Here is a 13966-nt window from a genome sequence, read left to right as displayed (position 1 = left end):
GATATCAGAGTTTGCTTTTACTAGACGCAATAGGGGTGGGGGGGTGGGGGGGAGAAGAAATACACCAGTTTCTTCAAGTATTCCAATGCATTTAATCCGCCAAACATAACATTAATACAGCCTTAAAAAAGTAGAAACAGAATACATTAGATAGATAGATTGCATTCCTTTCTCATTTCTCATGACTTCTACATGAACGATTTAAAAAAAGGGACACTTTCGCCTGATCAGTAGATACATAAATACAGTCTCTCTCCTGGAGAGAAGCCTGGCAGAAAGACGAGGATGACGAACGAGTCAAAGACCATCTCTTGAAGGACTCTTGGTGGTTTGTTTGGTGATTTTCTGTAAAAAAAAAAAAAGTGCCGTAAAACCATTTTCCTATTAATTTGCATAGCAGCATATGAAGCTATTAAAGGAGATCTGATCATGTAAGTAAAGGATTTACTCATCAAAAGCCCAGTAACACTATGCTTGATCAAATGTCACATGGTGAGGGAAGAAACAAGAACCTTCTAAATGAATCTGATCACTTACAGATTGCCATAGGTGTAAACTCTGAATAACCAGTATGTGTTCTTTATTTTATATATATAACATCATGGTATCAAGTAGGATGTTAGTATTAAAATAAAAAACAGGTATTGTTTGTGTAGTTCAAATAACCATAGTTACCACAAATTAAGGCAGATGACAAATCACACGGTGTTCTCTCTTTTAAAAATAAGGTGTAAAACAGCATCACTGCATTGTCTACCTGGTGCTTCTTCATATATGCTGAAAGCAGATCACCTGTGTTCATTTGGCTGACCGTTACTGCATACAGAACAACAACCCAAAGAAAGCTTAAACACTACAACTTAAACACATTAGTATCACATACAAACATTAGTGTTACTCAAAGGAACGAATGCAGAGTCATCTGTACAATCCTGTTACACGCTCAAGTCTTGTTTTGTTTTTTTGATGAATCATTAAAACAAGATAAAGAAGAAGAAGAAAAATAAAGCATTACTAGATCTGATCCTTTATATGGATAGTTTGCTGCCCAAAATAATCGGAGAAAATATCATACGTGTACATACGACACACGGTACATCCCTCACACCATTATTACTGACGGGCTGAGCGCTGGGTTCCCATGTAGCTGTGAAAAATGAACTTTGTGCAAAATACACTGATTACAGCTTCATTTTGAGTCACAAATTCACGGTCATCGATAAATCTGAAGCTGTTAGCGTAGTCATGTGTTAACCGATGTCTTGGCAGATATCCCATTTTCATACACGTACATCCTCCATCTATGATTCAGTGGTTACTCTGCCAAAGCACTCCAGATATATCACTAGTGTAACCTGCAGTGGAAGACTGGTAGGTTTCCTCCACATGGATTGGCTGTTTGTAACCTCACAAGGGAGGTTCAAACAGGGGCTCGAAATGGCAGCCATTATATTTACTGTAAATATAATTTTGTCAGAGGCTTCATAAACCATGAATATGTATATACAGTTACACTCAGAATCTCGCAAGCCGGTCTCTAAGGTTTTGAAGAGAGAGGACCAGGTGATCAGCTCCAGAGTGCTGAGTGGGTGTAGCTGAAAGCAAAACTCTACTAGGAATTTGCAAACTCTAAACAGGCCTACAGGTTCTACGTGGGGAAAGAAAACTACTGGCTTCTCTGGATCCTCTTCATCGATTCCTCTTACTTTCCACATTCAAATTGCGAACTTCAAAAATCAGTATCCCAGCTGAAAGGTGAATGAACTGTGGGGTTTGTAACGTGGTCGGTTGGGACACCCACTGCAAGCGACCCGGCATCATTAAACCCAAGCATACGGTACACGTGGTGAACAAACAGGACAGGAGAACGTCATACGAGAAAACATTTTTTTTTTTTTTTTTTTACAAGATCATTTAATCAAATCGTGTGCAAATGCACACACGGCCATGTCGAGTAGAACGACTGGCTGTCTTAAGTCATAATCTGACCCTCCGATGAACAATGGACCGATACGATGGAAAAGATTTAAAAGGTTCAAACACCACTTGAGTGAGAATATAGTGCTTCTAAGAAGGTAAATTAGCCCCGTGCTGATATTAAGTTTTCATAACAACAACCGGCTAGCCTTTAATCAAATGCTTAATAATAATTAGCATCAGGATGGTAATGGTACATAATAATAATAATAATAATAATAATAATAATAAGGCAAGAGTCTGCGCTTCTAGATTCATAGATTTCTCTTTACGTCATTTTGGCATTGTTATTCAGCCATGTTCAAAGGTGGTGAATATTTATTTTTAGAGAAATATGGATTTTTTTTTTTGTTCTGAACAAACCTGTGCCTCATCAGAAAAGTCCTCTTCTCAGCCAGTAAGAGAAGAAGAAGAAGAAGAAGAAAGAGCACCTTTTTAATCGGAGACATTAAAATGACCAGCGATGTTTCGTATAATATAGATCAGAGTAAAACGCCACACCTAATGTATGCTTTTATCAAAAAAAATCCGCACAATATTGTATTTAACAAAGATACCATGATCATCTGTATGTGTTCTGACTGAGCAGCGTTTTAATGTTAAATTAACCTCGGTCTTATCCTGCGTCTTATCCTGGCTAAGAAGGATGTAACTCCAGATTTGGCTAAATCAAGTCTCCTTGGACAGATTTTTAACTCCAGTGAATGTAACTTAGGTTAAGTGATGGTATTTGGAATAACAACAGCTGTTTATGTATGTATGTGTGTGTGTGTGTGTGTGTGTGTGTGTGTTATGTAGCACACGCAGCATAACTAATGATCAGCACATGCCCAATGTTCATTTTGAGTCTTGCTCAAGGTAAAGAACGCTGTGATTGCAGATCACCTGTTTCTATCTGCCAAGCTCCTATAATTACAGAAAAATCTACTTTATAATACAGTAGGCACTCACGGTCTGGTGCTGAAGAAATCTCAGCACTTACTCCAATCATCTTATTCAAGGGTAGAAAATACACACAAAAAAACAAAAAAAAAAAACAGACCCTCTGAAGGAAAAAATAAATAAATAAATAAATAAAAGCACAGGTGGATTTAAATATGTTTAGACAAGTTTTGAAAGGTGACAAGATTCAACTTAATCCCTTCACTCCATGTTTCCACTGTAACGACCATCAGATGATTGAGGGATTTTCTTACTTAAGCACACAGATTAAGTGAAAGTCCATCAATTGGATGTTGAATTGTATGACTGAACCAATCAGAGAAGGTATCTGACAGAAGTGTGAGATTTAGAGGCAGGATTAAAGGAGCAGATCAGTTACTGGCCTGAAATGCTGGATGTATTCGTCACATTCAGATGTTTTTTTTTAAATTACGAAAACAGTTTGCTTTTTAAGCAACGCTCAATGAGGATCGTCTCAAACTCATCATTACCTAAAAGAAATGGGAATGGGGTATCGTCACAAATAATAATGAAGCATTTTAAATGATTGTTTTTTTTTTTTTTAATTTGATGGGGGTAAAAATGATCAGCGGGTTGTAATTAAAATCTAAACCATAAATAATAAAGTTCACACTTATTCAGTAACAAAGACATACAGAGAAATCTTTGCACGTACCCAAGGGAGAGAATCCAACCTCTGACCAAACGCCGGCTCAGCAAAAACAGAACCCACAACAAACACACAACACAAAGTATGTAACTATCCCTTCTCTTCTCTTTTAGTCTGTGTTTAAAAAAAGAAAGAAGAAGAAAAAAAAAAAGAAAGAAAAAAAAAGATAAAGAGTGCCACCCTTTTCAGTACTTTTTTTATGCACAGAGTAGAAACAAAGCTTTATGAAACACACCCCCAGCTCGCACGCACGCACACAAGATACGCACAAGAAAATAGAGGAAGCAAAACCACAAATAACGTGGCTGTGTTATCACTGTCCTTCATCTAGACCTTCTGTAATGGTGCCTGTGCTGACTTCTTGCTGCTCTTTTTCACTCGGCTACGTGCATAGACCCGGAGAAAGAGTGCAAAGAACACCACGGCCACCCCAAAGATTCCCGTTGATGAGATGGCATGGCCGTAGAGGAGGCAGGAGAGCAGGATAGCGAAGGCCTGGCGCAGTGTCATAATGATGGTGAAGATGGCGGCGCCGAACTGTGCGATGGTATAGAAGATGAAGAGCTGGCCACAAGCGGAGCAGAGCGAGAGCAGAGCAGCGTGAGCTGCAAACTCGCTGTGGCGGCCCATGAACGCCAGCGAGTCGAACAGAGCACCTGTCTCCAACAGAGAGCCCACCGTCAGGAGGCAGGAGAACAGGTTCACGCCGAACATCATCTGCACCGAGGACATCTTGTGGCGGAAAAGCTCGTCCTGCCAGTTGGAAGTGAAGCTGTCGAACACGATGTAGCCGGCCAGGATGATGATGCCGGAGAAAGTAGTGATGGTTGCGTGCTTGGTACTGCTAGAGCTCGACAAAAGGAACATGCTCACACCCACTGAGATCAGCACAGCTGTAAAATATTCCCAGTATTCATAGCTCTTGTGTGACACCAGCTTGCCCATCAGCATCACAGGGATGACTTTAGATGCTTTGGCCAGCACCTGAAAACGTCAGCAAGAGAGCTCATTTTAAACCATACAGATACATAGAGCGTTAGACTGGAAAAATAGCAAACGACTGGAATTAGACTCGTAAATGTTCATAATCTTCACTGCTAACACTAGCCATGATTAACTTGGTACGAGACCTGAAATAAACCTCATCCGATTATAAAAAATGCGATTATAAAAAATGCTTTTGCGGGACAGATGCCAGTTCAAAAACATATGATGGATATATGTCTGAGTTTATACAAGACCTCGATCACCTTAAACATGAATGCCTGAAATAACTGATATCAAATTACTGTGCTGAGAACTGTTTACCACTGACTGCAATTTTCAAAGATCAAATTTCAGCATTTGTTTTGTCTTAAATAGTTCAACAGCATTTTAAGTAAAAACCTTGATAATTAGAGTGAAACTTTATGAGTTTATCATTTATTATGAATTACGTGTAGAATATCTGAATGATCAGTTTGCATCTTATTGGCATTTATTTATTTATTTATTTTTTAAAAACATGGCTGATAATTAAGACAAGAACTTTTATTTTAGCTTGTTTGTCTTGTTTCCACAGAATCAGAATTAAACTGCACAGCCTCCGACCACAAGACCCTACAGCGGATTGTGAGGACAGCTGAAAAGATCATCGGGGTCTCTCTATCCACCATCGACCCCTCTCACCCCTCTCACGGACTCGTCACCCTCCTGCCATCTGGCAGAAGTTACAGGAGCATCGATGCCACCACCAGCAGACTCCACAACAGTTCCTTCCCTGAGGCAGTCAGATTACTCAACACCCTGCTGCCTCCCAGTGCTTACCTGGGCTAATCAACCAGCTAACCCAGTAAGACTCATACCACTGAACACTGCACGTTACATAGCTGCATCACTCAAGTTATACCATGGAACTAATTTTTGCTGCCAGTATTGCTGCTACACTTGTACTGATACATTACGCAATAGTTTATAGTTTACAGCCCATGTCCGGTGTATTTATCGTCTTGCACTTGTCTCACATTGTTGTGTATTTGCTCTGTGTGTAGTCCTGCGTACTGTTCTGTGCTGCACCATGGTCCGGAAGAAACGACATTTCGTTCCAATGTATACAAGCTATATAGAGGATTGACAGTAAAAACGCCCTTGACTTGACTTGACTTGACCAAGGACAGGTTTGTATACTCCTATAGTTACTGAGCATCACCTGTGTAGGGAAGCTGATGTATTTGAGGGCTTCGTACTGACACCAGCTGCTCAGGACATTGGAGATGGAGGCAAACGAGTACTTGTACATGGGTGACGTGTGCCTGGGCTGTTTAAACAGTACGCAGCAGAGGCCGGACACGGTAAGAGCCAGGATGCGGTTCATGAACACCAGGAACTGAGAGTCCGTGAACCGCTCGCCGTTTTGCCCATCTTCACTGGCTCCATAGGAACGCGTCATCACTCGCTCCTGCAGCACGCCCCACGTCAAATACGAGCCCTATGACACCAAAAACATATTATACACTGCGGACTAAATACACTAAAGAACTCTCGTTAACTTGATTTTAAAACACTCTATTTGTCACGATGTTGTGCAGCAGTTTCGCACTTTGCTAAGATTTGATCGTTGTGTAGTGTGCACCTTCACAGGTAAAGTCTTATTTAAATGCAGAATTTGCATGTGCAGCCGTTTAAGAAAAACAGATCTTTGTCTTAAACAACTTTCTGTAATATTTCTTTAAGGAAAGACATCTTAGAATTATTCTGGACATATAAAGAAGCACAAATGACCAAAGATAAATGAAGGTTACATTTAAATGTCACAATTAAAGCTATCAGTTACCGTCTCATGCTTACCTGCAGTCCTGCTGCACAGAAAACAAGTTTGATGGCTTGCCATGACGGTGAAGTGGACTCGATTCTGGGTGTCTCAGTTACCTCATCCGGCAGCGTCGATTTAGAGTCAGTGCCAAACACACATGCTTTTATAAGGGGAAAACAGATCCCTCGGCCTGCAAGACAACAGAAAACGAGAAGCCTTTAGGAACCATCATGACCAAGATGAGAGACAAAAAGTGAAACACCACCAATAAGGCGAAGGGGAAGCTGGTCCAGTACAACAGATCTCACCAGATCACCGTTAAGGCAAGTGAGACCACTACAATATCCTTACAATATATTTTTGCCATCACCTACCGCTAATTATTATTAAGAGAAGAAACATTACTGAGCAAACCTGTCTCAAGATAGTTAATCCTCTTGAAGTAGTGAATCAGGAGATATCCAGGGATGATGATGGTGCTGTAGCCCAGGATGTTGAGGAAAAAACGGAAAACCCACACATCCTGCCAACTTTCCAGGAGCAGAGTTTCCCCGATGCCTGCCACCAGAGGCGTACAGAGGCATAGCAGCAGGACAGGACACACACTGCAAACACACACGGACACACAGCGGTTCGGGCTCATGTTTACTTTCTTAGCCGTTGGTGGACACTTCACACTCAAGGTACATAAAGACAACATTCAACTACACAACTGCCCCTTTCAGCAGATTTTCCATGCTAGTCCAAAACTCGATCACATCGTTGGGATTCAGCACACTCTCCTAAAATAAACCCAAATTCTTAGCTACGCTGAAAGTGAAGTCAAATATGAAATGCTTTCCGGGGCCCTCTGCTTGCACTGTATGAGTGCGGCGCGAAACCACTCTTTACAACCGTGGGGAGCAGAAAAGCATCGAAAGAACGCACAACACGTTGAACCTTGACGTAAACGTGCTACAAAAGTCAAAAGAAAACCACATCTGGTTCCAGTCCTGTCAGCCAAGAGCAGGAACCTGAGGCTACAGTGGTCACAGGTGACTCGTGATCTGTCTCTGTATGATTTTATGCACTGCACTGCTGCCTCACGATTGGCTTACTGGATAACCGCATGAAGCAGGTGTACAGGTGATTGATCCAAGATGGCGACGTGGCAGTAGCACGCAGCGGCCTCTCCGGATCCAAAATAGAGTTATGTAGAAATGTGTAGATCTTATTTAGTTCTGTGTCGCCTCATGTGGTTAGTGTGTTGTTGTACGTAGCACCGTGGTCCTGGACGAACGCTGTTTCGTTTCACTGTGTATTGTACAAGCTGTAAATGTTTGAAATGACAATAACGCGTCTTGACTTGACAGATGTGTTCATATACAGTACGATTATAAGGTTTACATTAGCATACCTACCAAAGGAAAATATTTGTTTTACAAAAGTCCATACGGAGCAGGACTTTGTCTTTCAATGGCTGTTGATTACGAGAAGAACAAACACGGCTTGCTTATGCATCAGCAAAAATTGCTTTTTGAAAAAAATTCCGGACATATATCCTGCGTATATCTCGAGTTAGAGACTCTGAATACTTTCGTTCAAAACCTGCTAGAATAACTGCCCCTGACGCACTTCAAATTACTGCCACCCCAATGATTAAAAACACCCAAAGTATGTCTGAGAGCAGAGCTTGAGCTACTGAGATAAGGACTGTCCAAGTACGAAGGCAGCATAAGAACAGCTGTACTCTAAAGGCTCTAGGAAATATTACGTGTCCTTCTCGATGAAGGCCATGCTATAATTCCTGTAGTGATTAGGTATGTTTTATGCAATAAACAGTCTGGTAGTATGAAATGTCGATAGTGGCTCATGACTAATATGGAGGAAAAATGGTCGAAAATAAAGAGAGAGAGAGAGAGAGAGAGAGAGAGAGAGAGAGAGAGAGAGAGAGAGAGAGAGAGAGAGAGAGAGAGAGAGAGTGTGTGAGTGTATGAATTACACATTCTTGGAGTGGGCCTCCTTCAAAGCCAAACAGAGCGTCTTTGTGAATGAGTCTCAACTCCTTAAGGCCACGACGGCAGGAGAGGAAACTCTGCTCAGTAAGGACGATGCACTAACCTATCCTGTCATTTGTTTATCTATCCATTTTTTTTTTCTTTCAGAACGAAAAGCACTAGACCTGAAGAATGCACGTCACCTCACGTCATTGATGACACCTGAAAGTATATGAACCGATCAAAGTGCATGAAGAAAACCCTTCAAATCTCAATGAGAAAAGTTCAAAGGTCACTACAACTTCTACATATAGAACACCTTTAAATAAAGAAAATATCTGCATACGGGATATCCATGCATTTTCACAATTAACTTGGACACACCTCCACGCAGACTATTTCAAATTCCTGTATAATCTCAGGGTTTCAAATGTAGACTGCAATTTTTATGCTCCTGCTGCAATTCCTGAGTTGATTTAGATGAATGTACCAGAAGAGAAAATCTTATTGAAATATACAACAGTGGCCAAAAGTATAGGATAGATACTGTGTGTTTTAAAACTGGAGGCTGTTTTAGCACAGATCAATAATGTGAGGTACTGCTCACTGCTTCAGTTTCATTTTTTTTTGTTTAACTATTCATTTTGTTTAACTATTATGGCTAAAATTACTTGTTGTTTGGCTTAATAAAGTGGGCAAATTAAAAATACAGTGGTTAAATTCAAACTTTTATTTTCTACTGGTCTTTAAAAAAAAAAAAAAAAAAAAGATTCAAATTGATCAATAATTATGGATACCGAAATATATGAAACATTATATCGTGATAGATTTTTTTTAGCTGTAGCACCCAGCCCTACTAGGCAGGCAAAAACATAGTGTACACAGATTCAGACTCTGTGTTTATCATGTCTTAATACAAATAAAAGAAATTACACTGCACCGATGGGTCACAGTTGGGAGCTTAAGAGGTTTTAAACCACTCGGCCCAAGCTAATACTTGACTATACAAGTCTGCATTAAAACTAATTCTCCTGTCAAATAGATCCCCCCCCCCCACGCCCAGACAAATAAAAAACACGCCACACCCACCTCGAGCAAATCCAGGATGTGGTGACACCCATCTTCGCAAATTATGAGGACCAAATATTTATGTATGATTTCTAGTGACACGATATGTCCATGGATGGATGGATGGCAATATGTATTCTCTGTATATTTGAGTGTTTTAACATTTCAAAATATCGGGTTTCCCAGACCAGAGCGTTCTGTGACCAGATAGGAGATCTTCATTTGTCCACTAAGACCTGACCATCAATTTGCTGGATTCCTCTGAACAACAAGCTAAATTTGTTAGCATTCCCAGCATTATACAATGTGATATATTAACTAAATGCTCGTCAATACACGTCTAGGCAAACTGTACTTTATATAAAACTTCCATTCATCCATTTCAGAAACAGGACTATTCACTGTATAAATAACCAGCTCCATATCATTTCCTACGCTCCAGACAGGATTGCTAAAGATGCTTTCAAATGAATATATGAAGAAATTTTGAATTTACAAGGCCCTAGTTTTTTTTTATTGTTTTTTTTTAAAGTTATACCTGAAGTGATATTCAGCATACAGGATTTTCAAGATTCCCCACAGTGAATTTCTAAAGCTGTACTACATTCATCTGATATATTATTATATTGATAGACAACACATTAGTCTTTAAGGCTCTTTGCGATGGAGCGTTGTAGTAATTCTTTGATTCTGAAAATTTTTCCGATTTTCATCAAAGGTGGATATTTTCCAGGATTTGTAGTCGTTAAATTTCAAAACACCTTAAGAAAACCCTGTTTAAACCGTCCTCACTCCATGCGTCACAGGGTGGTGTAACAGACAGATCACGATTAATGTCATCTCATTCATTTTCCTGCATGACGTGGGGGTTAAGTCATTAGCTGTCACTGACATTTCTCTGCACTGCAGTTTACAACAGCTTCAGCTCATAAAGGTTTCGGGTGTGAAGGGGTCTGTTAGTGTATAAACACCACAACAGTGGAAAATACCTACATCCATGAATAGCATAACCACATTACTAAATACTGCTCTAGATATCATAATAACATCTACAAAATCAGACATGAACTGCATAGATATGAAGTACCTGCTCCACAACATACCACAAATGTCATATCTATTCATTTAACAGGGATCAGGGAGTGGAAGATTCTTTTGTTAAGCCTTTTGTGAAGCCCTAACCTCTTGCATAATGTTTCAGTGAACATGAGAAATGCATGTTGTTGTTTTTTTTAAAGCTCTGTTGGTACTTTTAAATCCATTTGTTTAGCCAGGCCTATTCCACGTTCTTGGATCTTTCATCACGTTAAATATACTTTACGATTTTCATATATCTATAGTATCTAAGACAATACTGATTGCAGTCCGTCTTTAGAAAGATTTTATTCATTTATGAATAAAGCGTTACAATTTTGATATTTAACAGTGGTTGTTAGGGATCTTTATTAGGGGTTCAAGCCTGAAGGGCTGAAACCCTACTGTAATACTAAGGATTCTTCTTCTTCTCTTCTTATTATTATTCTGCCCTAAAACTGCTAGTGCAGATCAAACCATAAGTCGGAGAGAGCTGAAACTTTGAGGGAAGATAGGACCCCAGAGTATTACACTCGCAAAGCGCGATAGTGAGCATTTTTAGAAGAATGCCCATAACTTTTGAACCGTTTATCACAGACGCAAGTGTTATATCTATGGAATACTTGTGACCACTTGAACAAAACGTATATCTCGCCATCTTGGACTTGAAAAACATACGTTTGCGAACAAGTACTTGGTTTTTTTTGTCCGATCGAGATGAAACCAGTGCCACACGATTCTATGGAGTCTCTTTATCAATAATTATCAAAAAAAAAGTTTGAACTTTCGACTCTAGGTAGCTACGGTATGTTTCGCTTTTACGTAAATGGCTAGAACTCTGGAACGGAATGAGCTCTTTTCACCAAACTTGGGGTACGTTTACGCATGGGCTCAATCTGAGGACAGACCTAAAACAATTGTGACTAGTTGGTGGCGCTATGACAGAACAAAACCTGAAATTGGCACTAAATGTGGAACCATTGGTCCAATAGACATGATAAACAAATCTTGAAAAATGGACCTGGTCAAAAGGTCCAACCAGCATATACGAGGACAATTGTGAATCGTGAAAAACATGGCCACCATTGGTCGAGCAATGTTCAGCAGCTATTAGACGAGCTTGACTAAGGCCGATATTTCTTGAAATTATCTAGGTTTTTTCTTTGATTTAGGTGCTTATAGGATTACACAATAGTAATTAATATCTTTTAACGTCTTTAAGGGCCCTAAACGGCTTGCTGCTTGCAGCTATGTTTATTATTACAATTATTATTATTAGCATTAACCAACCTTCCCTAAACCAATGTCATGGATGAATCCTCCTGTCTGATTACACATCTAATTCTACTGACATATCAATTACTAACCACTTAATTAATAATTTGGCTGCACATCTATACATGAAGAGACGTTAAAGGGGTATATAAAGGGCATATTCTAGTAACTAGTACAGGTAAATCTCACACGTGTCCAATACCAGCCAGTTTGTTCAGTAGAACAGGTTTGTTACTGTTCTTGGCGCTCTGCCTGTAAAGTTAATTTAGTGAATTCCCCTCTGGGATTAATAAAGTGATCTAACAAACAAACAAACAAACAAACAAACAAACAAACAAACACACAAACCCATGCATTATTCCTATTCATTTCTAATCATTTGATTCAAAATGATTTTTATTTATGCAAATGTTAACATTACCAAGTTAACAACACAGCAATTAACATGGCGTCATATGGGATATGGACATTATTATTATTATTGGATTATAATAATGGAATAATTGTGTTTATGATGTCTTTATCTGTGAAATGTGCATCTGTGCAAGATTCTTCTTTCTTTCTTACAGTGCATTAGATGTATGCAGTATCCACAGTATGTACAAAGCAAGTGTGTGTGTGACGTTATCAGTCTTGTCTGAGTCCTGATCTTTATTTTATTGCAATATAAACATCCGAGCTACATTGCCTGTGATCTAGTGCACTTGGTGAGTCAATAAAGCAGTACTCTGATTATCGGGTACATCTGGAAGTCAGCCCACACACAGCTAACAGGCTACGAAGCACAGTAACAATGACAATAAACAGTCTCTTTGTTATTTGCGCGCTTGTTATTATAGACTACCATATTTGTACGCTCTATAATAGAGAAAGATAAACCCAGTCCGCTCTTACCTGCGGTGTAAAGGTGGCATTTTTCACAGGAAAGTTTTGCTAAGCTAGCTAGCTGGACGGCTAGCGTTACACCCCCCGAATAACTCTCTCACAGCCCTTACTTGTGCGGAACATGAACACTTAATACTTAGAGCCGGTACACAACTAAATGGTTAACATAAAGTGAAAATATTTCAGAACGCCTTCTTCCTCGAAAAGAAACTTTGCTCGTAACGAACTTATCGGTTAACAGTGACTCACTGATACGGCTCTCTTTCTGTACTGAGCCGACACCGATGAGCTGCTGGTGTCGCGACTACGTCTGTGTGCGCATGCGCAATGGAGATCAGGAACTATCCTGTGGTTGCTATTGCTGGCTTTAAAAAATAAAAACAAATAAATCATAATAACGGAAAGACAGAAATAACAGTCTGTTGAATGTGATTGGGAATATAGTATCATCATTAACGCACCTAGACCGCAAAATATATAACACGTAATTTAATAAAGAATAAGTTTGAAATTATTCCGGAAAATGCTATCGCTAGCTTTCATTAGCACGTTTCCCTGGTAACAAAGCCGCTTCCGGTGTTGCAGAAGTAAAGCACATTTTATAGATTCGTTGAGCTAGACCAAGACTGACAAAGGCTTTATAAAAGATACTAAATATTACAACTGGTCAAACTCCGTCCAATATATTTTTATGGCAAATTTTCGTGGTGATAAAATGCACAACGTGTTTTTTTTGCGTGTGTTTTTATTGTAATACAAAAACCGGAAATGACAAGAGCATTAGAAACAAACAGAAGTGTAAAGGAGACGGGCTTTTAAATGTTTTAAACAAACAAACAATAAAATAAAATCGACAGACCGTTTATTTTATGAACATAATTCAATTCAACTATTCAGATATTAGATACGTGTACAATAATATTTTGGCAATCCCTGCTGCAAAAAATAGTAGAAAACATCACAGAAATTCTAATGGTTTCCACTACAAATACCATTACAAACAATCAACTAACCATTAAAAGCATTACCATTACTGCACATGCACATTACCATTACCATTACCGGTCATTAATGGTGTCCACTAGACATAAAATGTTACCGATAGAAGGCAACAAATGACCAGTAGAGACCCACAGGGACTATTACAGCTTCCATTAAACCCAATACTTTTCCCATTATTACCGTTAAAACTATTACAAATTCTATGAGGGTTAGTATTGTTTTATTCAGCAGGGATTTGTCAGAGGACTTTTTTTTTTTTTTACATTAAAATTGTCGTTATGTTCAAATTGACATTTATAAGCCTAC

General features: G+C 39.2%; 1 protein-coding gene across 1 annotated transcript; it reads right to left on the bottom strand.

Moving 5' to 3' along the window:
• Positions 1–562: 562 nt before the first annotated feature.
• On the bottom strand, positions 563–12975 carry slc35b2 (solute carrier family 35 member B2). Its single transcript, XM_017456487.3, has 5 exons — positions 12668–12975; positions 6795–6985; positions 6416–6570; positions 5778–6056; positions 563–4573 (listed from the first exon to the last, which is right to left on the bottom strand). The coding sequence occupies exons 1-5, from the start codon at positions 12685–12687 to the stop codon at positions 3917–3919; spliced, it is 1302 nt and encodes a 433-aa protein (XP_017311976.1). The 5' UTR covers positions 12688–12975; the 3' UTR covers positions 563–3916.
• Positions 12976–13966: the final 991 nt, after the last annotated feature.

Source organism: Ictalurus punctatus, chromosome 25 (genome assembly GCF_001660625.3).
Source record: "Ictalurus punctatus breed USDA103 chromosome 25, Coco_2.0, whole genome shotgun sequence".
Taxonomy (NCBI): domain Eukaryota; kingdom Metazoa; phylum Chordata; class Actinopteri; order Siluriformes; family Ictaluridae; genus Ictalurus; species Ictalurus punctatus.
This window is presented reverse-complemented; position numbering and strand designations above follow the sequence as displayed.

What these genes read in the sequence shown, in the direction of transcription:
- slc35b2 (XM_017456487.3), bottom strand. Translation starts at nt 12,687, where the DNA reads ATGCCACCTTTACACCGCAG. An exon ending in GATTAACTATCTTGAGACAG is followed by an intron (nt 6,571 to 6,794) that starts GTTTGCTCAGTA and finishes GTTGTCTTGCAG; the next exon opens with GCCGAGGGATCTGTTTTCCC. An exon ending in TCTGTGCAGCAGGACTGCAG is followed by an intron (nt 6,057 to 6,415) that starts GTAAGCATGAGA and finishes TTGGTGTCATAG; the next exon opens with GGCTCGTATTTGACGTGGGG.